General features: G+C 40.4%; 1 protein-coding gene across 4 annotated transcripts in view; it reads right to left on the bottom strand.

Annotated features, from left to right (window-relative positions):
- XRCC5 (X-ray repair cross complementing 5) overlaps positions 1-16,948 on the bottom strand; it is an 84,318-nt gene extending 67,370 nt beyond the window's left edge. The window contains exons 1-8 of one of the 4 annotated variants that reach the window (XM_055573415.1): positions 16,741-16,948; positions 12,432-12,545; positions 9,438-9,621; positions 8,443-8,491; positions 7,795-7,917; positions 4,845-5,036; positions 1,565-1,679; positions 184-322 (exon numbers count right to left, since the gene is read on the bottom strand). In XM_055573415.1, the coding sequence (XP_055429390.1) occupies positions 184-322; positions 1,565-1,679; positions 4,845-5,036; positions 7,795-7,917; positions 8,443-8,491; positions 9,438-9,621; positions 12,432-12,545; positions 16,741-16,761 (937 nt within the window). In that variant the 5' untranslated portion in view covers positions 16,762-16,948. Of the gene's footprint in view, positions 1-183; positions 323-1,564; positions 1,680-4,844; positions 5,037-7,794; positions 7,918-8,442; positions 8,492-9,437; positions 9,622-12,431; positions 12,546-15,066; positions 15,233-16,365; positions 16,686-16,740 lie in introns of those variants that run through there. The other 3 variants (XM_055573412.1, XM_055573413.1, XM_055573414.1) reach the window with 3 other exon arrangements.
- Between the last annotated feature and the right edge of the window lie 3,030 nt (positions 16,949-19,978).

Genomic DNA, 19,978 nt, shown 5'->3' with positions numbered 1-19,978 from the left:
AGCATACTCCTATTTCAGAACAGCCCTGCCCAAGCCCCAGTAGATGAGTTACAGAACCCAGCATCCCATGATTCCCTCACACAGATGCATCTCTAGACAAATAACAATACAAAACCTAGCCTGCTTCATATCATCTTGAAGAAAATCTTCCAGGAAACAGTGAAACTCTCACTGGCATAATACCTTGAATAGTATCCTCTTTTGAAACTTCAGTTTCATCATCATCATTCAAGCAATAAACTGTTTCTTTTTGTATAGCTTCTTTTTTCAGAGTTCTTGCATCCACAACCGTCCAACACTTTTTAACTTTCTCCTGTGTAATCTGATTTCCAAAAGAAAAATAAAGGGAAAACAAGCAAAGTCAGGATTCAGACTGACGAAAGAGGAAAAACTAATATATTCTCTGCTTTACAGAAAAAAATCCAAAACAATCACTCCAGCTACACTGGTTTGTCGTCTCTGGCTTACTGTGGAAATTTTATTTTATAATCCTTTCTACATTTTATTTTCCCCAAGGGTAATCCATAGATAAATATTAATATTCATAGATACTCAAACACTTTCTATGCAAAGCCCACAGACTGTTTAATAAAAGAAGACCCTACATTTTGTTACCATACTTTTTCAATAGAGAAGAAAGGGGAAAGCAGTCTATCAGTAGTCAGAAATCAATAAGATAACACAAAAAAGAAGCTACCAAAAGGGGAAAAAAAAGGAAAGAGACTTATTCTCCTTCTCAAGGACACTACTCTAGGCCTTGAAGTACCTCCAGGGTGCTCATGCATGTAGTATGCTTTGGAATTAAGTCCTTGAATATTAAAAGAAAAAAAAAACAGTTTATAAAAAAACATGCTTTTTACATTTTATATATTTAAGTGTGTTTATATATTTATTTTGTACATTTAAAGAAAAAAGGCAAGGAGGGTTATGTGGAAGCATGGATCAGAGGCTGACATTCAAACTGGTATGTCATCAAGTCATTACCAAAAACAACTCATTTTTGAAAGTGTGCTATTATGCACATATGCTACAAAAGGCCATTTCACAATAATAGGTCAAAATGTGCTCATATTTTTTAGATGCTATTACTACCAGATCATTTATAATTGAATTAGATGGGACTGAGCTTTAAAAACTCTGAACTTAACTCTGGTTTGTATCTGTATTTCTGCTACAATACTACAATAATGCAACTTAATGCATTTCATTTTCTTTCTTTTAAAAAAGGAAAGGAGAGGGAAAGACTTGAAACTTGTGATTAACAATCAATTGTCAATGGAGAGAAAGAGAAAGAGGAGGGAACCAACTTCTATTACAGACAATTCTTTTTTTTTTTTTTTTTAAATATGGAACACTTCACGAATTTGCGTGTCAATTCTTAAAACTTCCTCTCCTAGCATGCTTTTTACATAAAAGCTAAATAGAGATGAAATAAACAGGGAGAGCAGTTAGAGAAGCAGTAATTATGGTTTTGAATAACCCACACATGAATTGCCAGTTTCTTATATAAGCACATTTGTCTGCCTGGTAACATTTCTTTAAAAAATGTGTACCTACCACTTACCGATTTATAAGCCACAATCTTTATAGACAAATTGGAGCCAATGGTCAGTTGACAGGACCAGGGCATGGAACGCCTCTCAGTTTTCTTAAAGACACACAGCTGTCTCAGAGCCTCACTTAACAAAGAAAAATGTATTATGAAAGCAGCAATTTTAAAATGTTAACCTTTGCTGGATGTTGCATTTAGTTTTCTAGACTGAGAAGTGAGATGCTGTTGATCATAAAGAGAGGAACAGCAGGTGATGACAAGCAAAACTTGTGGCAACTCTCAGTTGGGAGAGAGCCAGAGTACAAATGAGTTGGCTGAGGAAGGAGCTGAATCCCAGCTGAATTTCACTAACAGGTGAAAAGGAACATCTCTATCTTCCCTCATTCAATCTTTTCTTTCAACTCAGCCAGTTGTTTGTAACTTTTTTTTTTTTTTTCAGGATCAAGGACACTGTGAGGATATGATACAAGCACATTCATAAATGCATTTGCACAACTCCCTTAAAATCACAGACCTCAGGATAAAAAGCCCTACTCTAGGATATCAAAGGGTGGGCTCCATCCTATAATGTCACTGTTCAATGTCATTGAACTCTGCAATTCTTTAGTTTGTTTCCATTCTCTTAAATAAAAGACATGATGAGTATACGCACATTGTGGAGAGAGTTAGAAAATGATCTTTCAGGAGATAAAGGAACTGAGCAGTCCATACTGTCTTAAAATAAAGCAGATATAATAATCCTAGGTTTCTCAGTCGGCAGGGAAGGGGAACTGGGAAGTAGCAAACACAATGTAAGAGCTAGTTCCTTTGAACATTAGTGAAGATCAACTCTACTTTCATCTGGTTCCTGATCAAATATAACAAAGAAAAATACAGGCGAGAGGTGGAACTTGTGGAATTCACTAAGGATTATCTGGCATTATCCAGAGTTACGGACAAATAGGCTTCAAGAGACTCCAATTTTTAGGAACAATTTACAATGAATAGTAGATATTCTACCTGATACTCTGCTCCAAAGCTTATGGTACACCTTGGGTGTGTATTCGTTGAAGAATGAGTGGGTCTGAAATCAGGTTTCACCTGTCTCACAGGACATTGCTAGTTGTACTACGAGTCATGTCTAAAATAATCAAGAGGTTTGGATTCTGTTCCAGGGGAAGTTCTAAAGACCAGCATCTTATAGGTAACATCTAAGAACAACTGCATAAGTTCTGCAGTAGATATGAACCTCCCCAAATTAGAAGTTACGTTATCTCCCACTAATGTCTTCTATATAAGAATAAGCCTAGCACAGGGCTGTCCTGTAGCACTTTGTGCAATGAGGGAAGTGTTGTATTTCCAACTGTGCCTGTACAATAGGCTACTGAGCACTTGAACTGTGGAGAGTATGACTGAGGGACTAGAGTTTTAATTTTATGTAATTTTACTGAATTTAAATTTAAGTAGCCACCTGAAGATAATGGCTACTATATCAGACAGCCAAGTTCTGATCCATACCTTCATGGGAGACCTGAAATCAACATAGCTTCAAAAATGGTAAGAGAGACTTGCCTGGTAGTCCAGTGGTTAAGACTCTGCACTCCCAATGCAGAGGCCCTGGGTTCCAACCCTGGAAACTAGATCCCATGTGTCACAACTAAAGACCCTGCATGCAGCAATTAAGATCCAGTGCAGCCAAATAAATAAATAAACATTTAAAAAAAGGTGAGGACAACACATAGTGATTTCCCTCCTTGCTGTAAGAAACTCTTTTAACAATAATTTTATTGGCCGATAAATTCTTTCAATATCATGGTGAACGTGTTCACTTCAGACATGTATTCCCACATTAAAGCAAGTCATGTTCAAATTTGGGAGAATAATAATTTAGAAAAACACATTCGAATGCATTACAATTAGAACACATACTAAGACAGAAACATCACTTTATAGGATTCCTCTTTGATTCTTTCACCAACCCCTTGGGAAATTACAGTTTAATTTCCCAAATCCCCATTTACCTGCAATTTTCCAAGAGTATCTATACTTAGAAAAGCAGGTTTATCACTTATCAACTATAGCTCATTAGAATTATGTAAAAATTGTGATTGAGAAGAAAAATTAGAGCAGATATACACTATCGCTACTCAAAAAAATCTTAATTGTTGATCTACTTCAACAATTAAGAATTTTATTTAAAAGGCTCGTGCTTTGTGTATTTATTGATAAACTGGAATGAATTCTTTAACATTAGGTAGTATTCCTGAAAATCTGAAACTCTAAAAAAGCCATACTGTGCGGCAGAGTATGCCGCCACCACTTTCACCAAATCAAGCCCCTCAAACATACACCATTCTAGACGCCAGGGGCCCCTGTCAGGTTCTTTGCTCAAACCAAGTGTATATCCAATTCCAACCAAGAATAACAGTCTCTTCCACTATCTCTGGATGGCTGAAAAAAGCAGCTTGCTTTATTGTTACATGGTACTTCCGGGATTTCCCATTTCTTGCCTTTACAAAGCCCATATGGAGTAAGTAGGTTATAAATTTGGGGGTTTTGTTTTGTGTTTGCCTGACCAAACTATTTTGTGACAAAAGCTTTAAAAAAAAAAAATCACTCTATTATATATAGGGACTTCTCTGGCAGTCTAGTGGTTAAGACACTGCACTTCCACGGCAGGGGGCATGGGTTCGAACCCTGGTCGGGATGCACACTGCACAGCACAGTCAAAAAGCTAAAAATAAATAAATAAATGGCAAAAAATTACTATATTATAGTATACTGCCTCCAAAACCCAAATCAGAGGACAAGAGGATACTGAGTATTATCTCAGATTTGATACCACTTTTATTTATTTTTTTAATTTTATTTTATTTTTTAACTTTACAATATTGTATTGGTTTTGCCATATATCGAAATGAATCCACTTTTATAATTAAGAATATTTTTTAGGTGTATGACAAGGAAGGGCCTGAGAAATGTACCCCAAGCTTGGCATAAAGAAGAAATCTACCACCTCATCTTTTATCATTTGACTTGTTAAATCTTTCATTATATCTATATATTTCCAACCTCTCCTGACAGTCCTGGAAATAAAGGAGAAACCTTGTGCCAACCACGCAAACTTCAAAGAAAAGGATTAGAGGCTGGTATACCATTTCTTTAATAAAAACCAGAGTATTTATTAAAGTGTTAGTATAACTGTTAATTCAAGAATGGCTCAGAAAAGGAAAAGCATTAGAGAGCTCTCTGATCAAAAGAGAAATGAATATGCTTACAACTGAAATTTGTAGACAATGTTTTCACTTCTTACCTAAAGGAATAAATTTCCTCCAGCCCATCTTCACCTTCTAAAGACATCATGACCTTTTTCACCATCTGAATACCTTCTTTTTGCTGCTCGGTGATTCCTTTTGGAGGAAAGGAAGGCCCGTGGTGGTCTGAGAGCAAGCTGCCACCTCCTCTGTCTCCAGTTCCACCTTGCTTGCCAATCGGGAAAGGCAAACTACCAAGAAAAGATCAGCAGTAGTTAAAACACAAGCTCTGAGGCCAAATAATAAACCGGGTTCCAATTCTTTGACTGTCACTCACTAGCTATGAGAAAATGGACATGTCAGTCAACTTCTCTGAGCTTTACATTTCTCAGCTGTCAAATAGCACTCAGCTACCTTAGCCAGTACTCTTACCAGTTTCAAGTAACTGAAACCTCTTCGGTTTGGATTTTATGTAAGCCAAATTTATTGGCTTACATAACAAAATAATTGAAAGGGCGAGGCTGCACATGGCCTTAGGATGACTAGATCCAAAGTCTCAAACACCACAAGGATTCTGTGAGCCTTTCACTCTATCTCTGTATTTCATCTTCATTTGCCTTTATGCTGGCCTGCTCTCTCCTCCACATTGCTTCTGAACACCCTCAGGCTCATAAAGCCCAATTCCACTACCAAAGAGGGATTGAGGGTTTAACCCTCTACTCTCCAATTCAAAAAGCACAAAATCAAAAGCAGGAATCAGTGGTAACCTGGGGGCCAGATCTAGAAGAGGTCAGCTTTCATTCAAGCCATAAGGTTAATGAGTAGGAAGAAATGCTTCCTAGAAAAAAGCTGGGTGACATTCTAGGCAGACAAAAATAACAAACAAATGCCCATTAATGATTTCTCAAGGTTATTATAAAGATCAGTAAGATAAAGTGTTAAAATACTTATAACACAAACATTATCATAATTATTTTAGATATAAAATTCTTATACAGAAATCAGTTAATTGCTAGAAATAAGTAAAACCAATTTTGTTCTTGCTTCACTTCAGTTGTTTGACTGAAATGAGACTAAAACTAGATTGGGATCAACAGTCATGGGAATAGTCAATAATCAATATACAAATTGAAAAGTAAACCAACGAAACACATTTTATGATAATAATCTATATGACACTTTATAAATGCTTTCATATAAACAATCTCATTTCATCTTTATATTATAGGTAGACAGAGATTTCTGTCTTCATCTTCTGAAAAGAAATGGAATATACAGAGACAAAATAATTTAGCCAAAGCCGCATAGCTAAAGATGAGCAAAGACCTGGTCATCTGACTGAAAGAGCAAGGTTCTTTCCACTGTAGCATGTCACCCCACTGTGTCCCTGGAAACCCAAATGGCTTCTTCAGTTTACTCAACATTATCTGTTAGTCACCCCATGTGGATTTTTAAGGTGATTCCTTTATCATTTTATTTGCCATCATTAAAACAGAGCTTTCCATTTACATTTTTTTCTACATATTGTTTGCATGACAGATGTATATGTCCTGCATTACATGAAAAAAGAGCTTCCAGGGAGCAGGATATGGCACATCGTGTTTGCATGAGACTATTGCTGCTTCCAGAGCATCAACCAGGAAGAAGGGATGATGAAAATAAAGGGTCAGGAAGGTCTGGTCCAACTAGAAGAATCAATCATACATGGGGGACACCAAACAAGAAAACCCAAAACTCTACTTTGGATGCTACAGGTCTGCAGCAAAGGAAGAGAGAGTTAAACAATCCAATCAGCATTGTATAAACAACCAGTCAAATACCAAGCCAGTGGAAGAAAAGGCTCTGTTCTGTCTCAGCTTGCTTTACAGTATTGCTCACGCAAAAGGAAAAGTAGCCCTTTCCAGTGAAACTGACAGAAGTACAGGACGTGTGAAGGATGTAAAGACATCTGAGATTATGAGCAGGGAACAGAAACCACGCTGGGCTTTTGAAGTGCTGAGAAAACCTCGACTCAGTAAGAAGAATCACTTAAAAAGCACTTAATTTCTCTGAAGTACCATCTTAACAAGTATCAGCTTGATGGCTTATTCTGAACTATTTTTCTACAGTTCTACAGAAAGGACAGGCCCCTCAGCAGTCTTAAGAAGCACATACATGCAACAGAGGTTCTTAATTCCCCATGGCAGACATATTAAAGAAGCCGTGGGCGTACCACTTGGAGCTGGAGGCTTCCTGGTAGAGCTCTCAATCTGAAAAATGAGTGTCCTCAGAAGACTAATAATTCAACATTCTATACTATCACTCTGGTTTTACCAAAAAATAGGACAAGGAAAAACAGGTTTTAGATGGAGCAGGAAGGATTAATGTAGTGAAAAGAACTTTCTGTAAGGGATATAAAATAAAGAAAGTACCTGGAGGGGAAATTCAAGTTAGTGAGAGAGGAGGGACTCTCTCCCTAGAAAATTGTGAAATATATTTTCCCCCTAAGTTTGTTACCTCATCTGTGAAAACACACAGCAAATTACATTTTACAAATGTGTATGTATCCTTTAGATCTGAAAAAGAGTTAAAAATAAGCATATGTGTTTAAAATGGTTCCCAAGTTGACATTCTTCTCTATCCTAAAAACATCTACTGTCCTTAAGACACAGTTCTCTAGGACATTTAAGAGAAGATACTACCAATCTGGTAACTGTTGGGTAAAGTCTTCTATGTAGGCAGGGGATGAACTGAATGATCTTAATAGATTTCTCTAATTCCTCAGTTCTTTGAGTGTGCTACAGAGCTAAATTCCCATGTTTCACTGTGACTTTCATCCCTTTATCATCAAAACTCAGAAGAGTTACCAGAACGCAGAAAGTAATCAATGAGTGCTGGCTGAAGTTATTAATGTGGCAGATACTCAAGAGCAGAGAGGACTCCTGCAAACCAAGCACTCTATGAAGGGGTCCTATCACTGCATCATGAGAGCACAAGAGCTGTCCACAATTATTATTCGTATGGTCTTACAAGAACTGCAGGGAGATGCCAGATTTCTTCAGGTTATGAATTATAATATCCAGCTGATCTCTGCTGAATGGGCTGCTGAGGTCAGTGAACACTTCAATATGCCTCTTCTCAAACTTCTTTCCTCTAGAAGACAGAATCAGTACATTAACAAATCATTCTTCTGAATCATTTCCTACAAATTCAAATGTACTTAGTCACTGAGCAGAAAAAGGGTAAGGAACCAATTAGCTCCAGTTAACAATGTGATTACACTCTAGAAGTCCACGTGCTGTTGATGCTAAGTTCTTACTAAACACATAAGCAACCTAGTTGTGACTCACACTTTAAACGTCCTAGGCAAAATTTTTGAGCATTATGGAAATATTAAGTCTCTGATTTCCGAACTTTAACCACCTCAGTTAAAGGTGTGGTCACTATGATAAAAAGGATCCCTTTCCAGCCTTTAGAAGGTAGAATATAAACAAGGAACTCTCCCGGCCTCCCTGGTGGCTCAGACGGTAAAGAATCCACCTGCAGTGCGGGAGGCCTGGGTTCAATCCCTGGGTTTGCAGGGCACCACAACTACAACCGTGCAAGGGTTCATTTTCCAAACAGTCTGATTCCACACTCAGAGGTTCATTTCCAACTATCTCCAGCTGAGATACTTACAGAGTTTCTTCTTGAATCAAATCCATGCAGACGATGAGGGCATCCAGGACTCAGCTGGTTAAGGGCAGAAGATAACATCAAACAGTCCCTTTATCCCCCCAAAACGCAACTTTTCCCCAGTGAGACCCAGTGCTGGAACCTGTGGACACTGGGCTGACTGTGTGATGATTTAAAAGTACTTGCCCAAGTGCCCTTCTTCCAAGTTTATTTCACTAACATACATCCATATATATATTAAAAATCAAAGCAGACTTCCTAAAACATACAACCAGGAAAAATGAAGTAAGCCGAAAGGTAATCTCACATATTCCACTCATTTAATGAAAAATTATGATGCCATTTTACTGTATCGAGAACTTATCTTCTGTGATTACAGCCCATTCTTACACATGAAGTGAGCCATAATGTAGCATCTGTAAGTCACTCCCAGCACAGCAGCACCTCCCAGTGACCAGAGATGGCATCACTGTTTAAAAAAATAAGAGGAACAGGACACCTGTGGAAGAAATTGTTAAGTCTCACAGTTGGGGCATCAGTCTGATTTTTGGCATACAAACATCCTCTATGCAGGAAGGCTAGGAGAAGGCTAATGACGTACTCTTGTACAGCATTACGTCCAAACATATCTAACTACTGCCACCACCATGCCTTCTGCACAGTCAACACACACACTTCTGATACTTCCCATCCTCTCAATGTCACTAGGGCAGAGACTGGAGGGCTTGGAGTCCAGGCACCCAACCCAACCTTTTAATGTGTAATTAAAAGTCCACTCACCCAACCAATCAATGGGCTTGGAGTCCACCCACCCAACCAATTAATGTGTAACTATTTCACACTAAGTCCTAATGTGCTTCACATCCATGATGTCCTCAGCGCCAAAAATGTCCATATACTCAGACCAAGGACTCTTAAAGAACCTCACCGAACTAGATGACAATTCCCTAGGTTAAAAGAAATTTCTTCAGAGTCGTCTCTGGCTGAAAAAAGGATACGGTCAGCTTGCTGAGAACCTGGCTGGATTTTGCTTTCAATGTCCTCCAGCAGGTCAAAATCCGGGCGCATCAGATGCCTATGCACTGTGATGTTCTGATACTGATCCCCAGCAGCGAGGGCGTTCTCGGTGCCATTGGTACCAAAAAGGACCAACGCAACTTCATCTTTGTTCTCAGCAAACACCTAGAGAAGTACGTGAGAAGGCTGCAAATCATGCAATACCACCTGGAGGCCATTAGATAATTAACCCTCTGGGAGCAAGACAAGCATATTTCCCCTGGGGAGGCCCCTGGGGCCATTGGCAACAACAGGATACTGGGCTAACTGGCCCCTGGGATTGATGGGCAGTGACAGTTCCTAGGTTCTAAATGGACTTCTTCATTGACTAAAGGTCCTGTCCTTTTAACACAGTTTGTGGTGGAGGAATGGGTGGGCACTAACTGCTTTTGATGAGTTTCTCTGATGTGCTTCCACCCAAATCAGACTCTCATTCTCAGTGAAAACTAATTACAGATGATTTGAAAAGATTTTAGTCTGTCTTTCTGGAATGACTATCCCTGGTTGAAAATTTCCAGAGATTAAAAGAAAATTACTGGTTCATATTCTATATCCCAGCAATTTTACCTGTAGGTATATATACTATAGAGAAGCCCTTACACATGTACACAAGAAGACAAGGGACAAGAAAGTTCAAGTTCACTTCAGCACTGTTCATAACAGGGCAAAACTGAAAACAGTCAACTGAAGAATGCAAAAACACACTGCAAAATATTTATACAATGGAATATTATACCCTAGTTAAAAAAAAATGAATGAATGTGTTCAGTGTTTACCAACATGGATAAATCTCAAAAACATAAGGTTGAGAAAAAGTAACTTGTGGAATTATATGTACTGCATAGTACTATTACATATACTTTTGAGAGCTTCATACAATACTAAATATTATTTACAAATACACTTAAACCAAAGTATAAAATATGCACAGTAATAACTGAAAATTCTGAGGAAAGGAGGGGAGGAAGAGGAAAGAAAAGTGTTAGGAGGAGAGACACAGGAGGCCTTAATTTAAGATTTTTTAAGAAAGAAAAGAAATCAAACAAACAGTGTAAAACTTTAGGGCGATATAGCTCTAGACAATGGGAAAACAGCTTTCCATTATATTGTTCTCTGTACTTGCTTCTTTTACGAAGCATTTTGTAATGAAATTAAAAAAACAAGCCATAGTATGACACAAAAGGCAGTCCTGTTCCCACCTGCTCACTAACATAAGCCATTGGTAAGAAGAATGCTGCGTGGGTAAAGGGTGGGATTCTGTCGTTCCTCATCTCTCTCTGCTCTGTTAGCAATTCAGCTACAACCGCCGGTTGCACATGGAGGGAAGGTCCCAGTTGCTGGGGTTCAGATATTTCCAGCACACCCGTGGGGCCGGCCAGCGAGAGTTCTAGCTGTATCTCACACAAGTATTCATCTTGACGCAAGACAGTCTTACTTGACGACAGAATCTCAGCCAGGAGAAGGGAGGAAAATTGCATGCAGCATGGGAGTGGCACCAGGTTTTGTCTCCTGGCCTTCCAGATTCATTCTGACTCCCATGCAAGGGGCAGAGCCACAAATAATGACCGAAAGCACTGGTACTCTTTAAAAACTAAACACACACTACACAGGGGCACAACCCCACTACTTAAGTATCACCGACACTAATTACTATAACCAAGAACGGGGTTAAGAGCATCCTTGTCTTCTTTAAGACATTAGATTAGGGCTTCAGGTTATCAAAATTTGTAAAAAAAAAAAAAAACCTCTAGGATGACAGGTGGTAAGTACTAGTTCCAAGTGGAAAAGGTAACACCCAGAAGAAGCACAGAGGTGTCCGGGGGAGCAGTGGATGAAGCAGAGCTTCATGGACTTAGCAAAAACAGCAGTCAAACCAGGTAGAAAGGGCAGAAATGAATAACTGTAGTAATAATGGTAATAAAAACATATACAGTGTTTACAATACGCCAAGTACTGTTCTAAGCACTTTATTCTTAGAGGTACTATTATTTTCCCCCTTTTGACACAAAGGACACTGAGGCATCATGTCTTCAAAGTGGCCTCCATCCATTCCTCCTCCCTCTGAACTTAGAGGCTACTCTTGAAAACAGCACGGGAGTCTAGCTCCCGCCCCCTTCTCCCCCACTGAACGTGAGCTACCTAAGTGACCTAACAGAAGGCAGTGGAAATGACTTTCTGGGACTTATAGAGCTGGGTCATAAAAGTCACATAAGCAGATCTCTTAGAATATCCAGTCTTGGAAATTTAGAACCAACTGCTATACTGAGCATCTCAAGCTACACGGAGAGGCCACATGTAAGGGTTCTGGGGGACAGGCCCAACTGAGCACACAGCCACCAGAAGGCAGCACCATCAGCCACGGGAGTGAGCATCTCGGACGTATATGTAGGGCCCCACTGAACCTTGAGATGACTCAGCCCCAGCCACCACTGAGTGCACCCGCACGAGAGGCCTCAGAGAGAACTACCCGTCTCAGACACCCAGTTATCTCACAAAACCACAAGGGATGACTTTTTTTAACTGTCATTTAAGACATTAAGTTTTGGGAGGGTAGTTTGTAACCAGCAGAAGGCAAATGGAATAGGCACAGGGTAGTTGAAAGACTTAATCAAGATAGCAAGGTTAGTAAGTGACATGGCAGAGCAAGGATTCAAACCCAGGTCATCTGGCTATAGCAGTTACATATTTAAACATTACATTGCCTCTTGTTTCGGAAAAGCTGCAATATCCAGTGGAGGAGCCAAAACGAGACAAGAAAAAACATCAGGCTCTAATGGCAGCTGGACTTGCACGTGAGTGTGTATAAGAATAACTCCTCAGATTACCCCAAATACCGAGGGTGGACAACATAAAGAAGTGGGCATCTTGCATTACTAAGTTGAAGCCATAGACAGTTAAACCATGAGTTACGAGCTCAAGACCACTCTGAATCTTACCTGTCGCTGCACAAACATGGTCATCACCTTCTTTGCTAGTTCAAATGGGGACTCTTCACCAGGAAAGGAGTTACTCATGGCCAAGCCCACATCCATACACAGCACCACTGCTGCCTAGAAACGAAGTCCCAGAGAGTGTGTGAGAAAATATTAATGGTCATTAAAAAAAGAAAACGAAGGACATGTCCTTTGCTTATTTCACTCATATATTCAGGGGATGCATGATAAAGGGAGGGGAGTTGTTCAATGTAGAGAATGGATGTAAGACATATGAATTTTTACTGTGGAGAAACTTTAAATAGTCCTGCTATTTCTGAAAGCTACAAAGTATTTCACCTGCCAGGACAGGAGCATGCTCCAAGTAGCTGCTGCTCCTTTGGCCTGAGCCTGAGCATAAACCCATGGGGAGCGGATCCGAAAACAACCTGCAGGCAAGAGCTAAGTCCAGCCCAGCTCAGCCCCGAATCCATCAAACCCAAAATTCAACTGATCTGCAGCCCTACGGCATGAGGACAGATGCTTTTGTTGCAAGCCACTGATTTGGAGTATAGTTTGTTATAAAGCATTTTTGTGGCAATAGGTGACTGTCACAATCTATATATGCTAAAATGATATACTCCAATAATTCGAATCAGTTTGTACACTGAGAATCTAAAATGAAGACTAAGACACCAAATCTATTCTTGTAGGAGACACAGACACCAATGATACCAGCACAATATTCCATGACCGAGGTATGCAGTGGGCACTGAGAGAGCACATAGGAGGGGCATCTACCCAAGACTGGTGGAAGTGACAGAGGACAGCTAAGGAAGCGGAAAGACTTTCTAGACATGATCCTTGGGTGAACTAAAGGATGAGTAGGAGTAAGTCCTGTGAACGAGGGGAATCGTAGTGAGAGGAAACCAAATAAAGACTCTAGTCATTGGCTAGTAATCATGCACATTGGGGACTAAGGGAATAGGGCAAACATAAACTGAAAGTAAAACGGATACATGTAAAGTCCTACATTTGGCATCCAAAATTTAAATGAATTGGGTTGGAGGAGACCTAAACAAAGAGCAGCTCACAATTTCAGGGTGGATTATAAAATGTCGCCAGCATGGCATGGCTACAGTAGTAGATTCCCCATCTTACCCTATTCCACCTTCTAAAATATTTTTGGTCCTAAATGGTACGGTAAAAAATATTTTCAATGTTGTAGTAAATTCATGGAAGGAAAAGACAGGTTTAATGGTTTTTTTTTTTTTTTAAAAAGACTAGATTAGCAATCTGGAGACCTGGAATCAGTCCCATCTTTTTAACCAAATAGCTACATTCTCAGGCACATCACTTAACTTCACTGCTAATCTGTGGAGGCAGGAAGCAGTTGTTGGACTAAGTGGACTAAATGAGATCTAAAGCCTTTTTCAGAGTTAACATTATCTGACATTGACTGACAGTCTCACCTATGCTTTGTACTGACTGGACCACATTTGACAAACTGAGCAGTTCTGATCATCACATCTTATAAGGCTAATTACAACCGAATATGAAATAAGCAGGTTAGAGAAGGATCTGGAGCATTTGTGATGAGAGGAACAGGTGGAAAAAACTGGCTATTTGAACCAGATAAGAAGATTTAGAGGAACTGATTGTTATCCTCATATAGTTGACAGCTGTGTTACAAAAAAACAGCTCTGCAAGAGAGATAATAGGATTAACAGATGGAAGTTACACGGAAATTGATTTTAGTCCATTATGACCAACCTAGACAGCATATTAAAAAGTAGAGACATTACTATGCCAACAAAGGTCTGTCTTGTCAAAGTTATGGTTTTTCCAGGAGTCATGTATGGATGTGAGAGTTGGACTTGGAGAGTTGGATGTGAGAGTAACGAAAACTGAGCGCTGAAGAATGATGCTTTTGAACTGTGGTGTTGGAGAAGACTCTTGAGAGTCCCTTGGACTGCAAGGAGATCCAACCAGTCCATTCTGAAGGAGATCAGTCCTGAATATTCATTGGAAGGACTGATGCTGAAGCTGAAACTCCAATACTTTGGCTACCTGATGCAAAGAACTGACTCACTGGAAAAGACCCTGATGCTGGGAAAGATCGAAGGCAGGAGGAGAGGGGGACGATAGAGGATGAGATGGTTGGATGGCATCACCGACTCAATGGACATGAGTTTGAGTAAGCTCCGGGAGTTGGTGATGGACAGGGAGACCTGTTGTGCTGCAGTCTATAGGGTCACAAAGAGTCAGATACAAATGAGCGACTGAACTAAACTGAAGGGAAGAAAAAATGATACCTAGAAGTAATCAGTGAAATTGTTTTCTGAAACAACTATCTCCTGACCCTAGAATTCTTTGAAAAACCTGGGTGAGCTCCTATCAGGGACATTACAGATGATATCTAATTTGGTTACATCTCAGGCAAGGCAAAACTATGGAAAGGAAAGACTATTTAAGTTTTTCCCTAATTTACAAAAAATTAAACATAATGTACTAATATTAAGAGAGCTCCAGGTTATAAATAGCATGTTTGGAGAAATTCCTTTGAGAGCAACAAAATTTACATCCCATACTTTCAATGCTCTGAGCAAAACAATCTTTAAAAAAGTTAAAGAGTCCCCAAATATGCTGCTGTACTTACTTAATATATAAATAAGTTCATAAAGCTACTTTTAAAAAAGAAAACTCTAAAAAAAGAGGACTAAAGGTCCTTTGCCAGGAATCAGCTATCCAAAAAATGTCAACAAAGGGTTTCACAGTATGGAACTTCTTATCTGAAAGCAGAGAATGGTCTATGTAGTATCTCAAGTTCTTTTCTGACAGCAGGAAGAAAACCAGGAAAAAGAAACTGAGTGGCATAGTGACCAACCTCCCCCCATTTAAACACTGAAGCAACAAGGGTATTAGAATTTTGCTATAAGTCCACCTGCCATAAACATCTGCTTTATTAGAGCTGAAAGTTTTCAGCAGCTGAAAGGAATAAAGGAGGTACGTGGCATATGTTTATAACCATTTTAATCAGTTATTTCCCTACGGGGAGATGAGGGCACTAGGGATCACCTGCTCCAACTCCTATCTTATCTGTATGCTGCCAAGTCACTTCCGTCGTGTCTGACTCTGTGCGACCCCATAGACGGCAGCCCACCAGGCTCCCCTGTCTCTGGGATTCTCCAGGCAAGAACACTGGAGTGGGCTGCCATTTCCTTCTCCAATCTTATCTGTATACCAGTTGCCTAATAAAGGGCCTAGTTCTTGAGATTACAGATGGATGGATGAATGAACAACTCCTCTGAACACACCTACCTCTAGTGATCCCTCAGAGACAAGTACCACTTTCTGCCTATACTGAAAACACTATTTAAAAAATTCATCACCATACGTTATTAACCTGGGTCACTGAGAATCATCGATTCCTAGCAAGAGAAACATTCTCCAGAGCTCTGAGAGCAGAAAGCTTGTGTTCAAATTCGGATTCTACTGCTTATGGACTGGGTGACCTTGGGGCTAATCACTTTCTTTAAGCTTTGCTTTTCTCAACTGTAAAGGAGAAAAAACGTTTCAACTTCTGGGTTTGTTGTGAAGATTAAGTAAGACAGGAATAAAACCTTTAGACCAGTGCTTCATCAGAGTAAGCTTTCAATGAATGCAAAATATCTGATACTCGATTACTATAGAGGTAATAATAGAACGGGGCTTCCCAGGTGGCTCAGTGATCTCTGGGTTGGTTATATCCTCTGCAGAAGCAAATGGCAACTGACTCCAGCATTCTTGCCTGGGAAATCCAGGGACAGAGGAGCCTGGCGGGCTACAGTCCATGGGGTTGCAAGAGTCAGACGCGGCTTAGCGACTAAACAACAACAATAAGAATGTTTTACATTTCAAATTATTTCACTTGCAATCCTTCTCTGATGTTTTACGAGTCTGTGGGATTGGTGCTTACCATAACTAACGTCCATCCTCACAGATTTTTACAAACCAGATTCAGAAGTAATGGAGGAGTTGGAGGCAGGCTGGAGATGGAGAAGTACCGAGGAGAGGTCGGAGTGGGATGGGGACAGAATGTGGACCGGTGGCGATAAAGTAAGCACGGAAGGACTGAGGAGGCGGCGGGGGTGGGGACTGGGCGAGGCTCCAATTCCCATTTTTCAGACTCCAAATGCCCAGTTTTTCTCACAGCGCATCGCTCGACCAGCCCACCACCGGGAACTCCCCTCCTCACTCCATGGCACCGCCGTGATCCCATGATTCCTGCTGCCGAACCACCTTTTCCGGACCCCAGGCATAGACGTAGGCCCACGCTTAATGGTCTTTCTACCTTATCCCAGGACCGCGCCATGCTGCTGCCCCACAAGCGCCTCGACCGCCTCTTCCGAGCGGGAACCTGCGGCGCCGAAACTCAGTTCCACAGGATTCGGAGCTGGAGTGCCTGGAGTGTTGCAGGAAAAGCGGCTTCCCGCGGAGCCTGAAAGGGGCGGGGAAATTGTGCGTCGACACTCTGAGCATGCGCGGGTTCACTGCGTTTGTCCCCTGGTTAAGGAACCGTGGACGGAGGAGCGTGGTAGGCTATACAGTCCACGGGGTCGCAAAGAGTCGGACACGACTGAGCGACTTCACTTTCACTTTAAGGAACTTAAGGAAATCTGTCGTGAATATTCATTGGAAGGACTGATGTTGAAGCTGAAACTCCAATACTTTGGCCACTTGATGCGAAGAACTGACTCATTTGAAAAGACACTGATGCTGGGAAAGATAGAAGGCGGGAGGAAAAGGGGACGACAGAGGATGAGATGGTTGGATGGCATCACCGACTCAATGGACATGAGTTTGAGTAAGCTTCGGGAATTGGTGATGGACAGCAAGGCCTGGTGTGCTGCAGTCCATGGGATTGCAAAGAGTTGGCCACGACTGAGCGACTGAACTGAACTGAAGGGACTTTGTGGTCTTCGAACTTCCCAAATTTCTAGAATTAGGTAAATAGGAATCTCTTCTCCGAAAGAGTCACTCTCCTTTTCTCACATTGAGAATAACACAGCGTTTTATGTCAGAGATCTGGAGTTAGATTTACTTGTATATGAGCATGAATAAATTCTGTTTCTTCTTATAAGAAGGATAAGGAAAGACAGCAGATGCGATGACCTTAGAACCAGTTCCTGAAGGAAAAGTAGTTTCCAGGCAATCAAAAGTGGAAACAGCATTCTTTCTTGAAGAGGAGGTGGGATGTATATAGGCCTGGAGGCATGAACAGCATCTGCTGAAGATCTGCCAATACTTGAGAGTATCCCTGAGCTTCACAGGTGGTGGTCGTGGTACAGAACCTGTCTGCCAGTGCAGGAGATATAAGACTGGCAGGTTCAATTCCTGAGTGGGGAAGATCTCCTGGAGGAGGGCACTGCAACCCACTTTAGTATTCTTGCTTGGAGAATCCCATGGACAGAGGAGCCTGATGGGCTTAGCCCATATAGTCGCAAAAACTAGATAGGACTGAAGTGACTTAGCACATACCTAGTTTGGAAAGGGGGAAGTGAGGTTTAATTCAAGAAGAAGAATCTAGGGAGATGTTCTTGAAGTGGCAGCTGTCAATTACGGTGCCTGACAATCTCCCCACCCCCTTTCAAAGGAAACTGTCCAGCCTGCAGCCCCTTTGAGGGAGGCAGGCCCAAGTTGAACCTTGCACAGAAAAGGCTATTTTCTGTACTAAATGGCCGACAAGCTGACGGCTGATTGGACAAAGGATCTAGCAACTTGCAAGTGTCTGCCAACCTAGAACATTAAGTCTAATCATCTTGAAAATCAGACTTAAGAAAAGCAGATGTGAAGCTGGAAAGATGTGCGGAGGCCATGATGAGGGAGGGATCTTGAGGGAACCCAAATTACGAACAGACTGAAGCCAGGAGAGTCAGATACTTTTAGACTGTGCTTTTTAGAGTTCAGGAAGTTCACCTAGATGTTGATTCAAGGAGTTCTTTTAAGGCTGAAATATTGAAGTATTTTTTGTATGACAGTTAAATAATTACTGGTGACTCAGCATGGTGAAGGAGATCTCTATGCTTTATGTCCATGATTTTATCTTGTGTGTAGCCTCTATTTCCTTCTCTCTTTTTTCTCACTAGTATTAGAGAGATATGGACCAGTCATAGCCATCAGGCTCCACCCAAATTGCGAATTATGAGCAAATAAGTCAAATGATTGTTATTTTAATCCAGTTAAGTTTTACCTGTTACACAACAAGAGGTAACTGAAACAACAGGGATATTTTAAATTCTTGCTGTAGTGTAGACTAAGCTTCCCTTTGGAGTAGTTAACAAAGGCAAGTAAAAAATTTTAACTTGAAATTACAATTTAAGTTGCTGAAATGTATTTGAGTTTGATATTGTTCTGATATTGCTCTGATGAACTACATAAGTGATGAATTTATGAACATTATACAAAATTAAAATGTGCAGGTTTTGTGTTCTGACAGAGGTGTAACGATGTTTATATGAACAATTGGAAAAATTAGTTTAAACTCTTAACAAAGTACAGATATGAAATAAGTTTATATCCCAGAAAGATGTGAGCAGTGATGTTCCATGTTGATGTGATTTTTAAATGCCGTTAAAAAGACATAAAATGCTTGTTAAAAATGATTAAGAAAACAATGCCAGTGATACAGATTTTATTTAACACTTTTTGAAGCAGATTCAAAGAACCACAAAATAGGACAAAGGCAGGAAGCTTCTATAGGATAGATAATAACCAACAAGGAAGATGAAAATAGAAAAAATCTAATTAGCTATGGGCCACATAGTAAGCCTTGTTTGGAATGAGAAGGAACAAGGAAGTAAGTATAGAGCCCAGAGTTGGCTTGCTGTCTGGGAGTTGGCTGACTACACACACAGTTGGCCCACCACATCCATGGGTTGGGCAACCACAGGTTCAACCAACTGTGGATCAAGTTCAACCCCTGGTTCGTTGAATTCAATGATGCAGAATCCAGATGTAAAGAACCAACTCTCCTATCATTTTTATAAGGGACTTGAGCATCCACGGAATTTGGTCTCCCCAGAGGTCCTAGATCCAATCCCCCACTGATGCTAGGGACAATTGCACTGTGTTTCTGGTCAAGCAGAGCATTTAAAGGGATAAAAAAGTGATCTAAAATTTTGGTTTGCTAGTGTGGGACCTAGGCAGGAGTAGCTCCATCTTGGGCCTAGGAAGTATTTCAACAAGCTTATGTAGTAATTAAAGAGGAGGAAATTTCTGATTTTGTCCACTAATCTTTTACAACACTGTAAAACTTAAGCCCTGGATGGCCCTCAATGATGCAATGAATCAAGTCATCTAAAATTAATTTTTTTAAAGATTTAGAACCTTGTTTCATTGGAAACCATGGATAATCACAATCCAAGGAGATTTTGCTCCCCCTGGACTTGAACTGAAATGAAGGATGGCAACTTAATGTCGATGGACTAGATGGCTTGGGGGACTTCCTGGTGGTCCAGTGGTCCACTTCTACAACCTAGATGTCCATCAGCAGATGAATGGATAGGAAAGCTGTGGTACATATACACAAT

This window comes from Bubalus kerabau, chromosome 3 (assembly GCF_029407905.1).
Source record: "Bubalus kerabau isolate K-KA32 ecotype Philippines breed swamp buffalo chromosome 3, PCC_UOA_SB_1v2, whole genome shotgun sequence".
In the NCBI taxonomy this organism is placed as follows: Eukaryota; Metazoa; Chordata; class Mammalia; order Artiodactyla; family Bovidae; genus Bubalus; species Bubalus kerabau.
The sequence above is the reverse complement of the archived record's forward strand: the minus strand, read 5'-3'. Positions and strand labels throughout refer to the sequence as shown.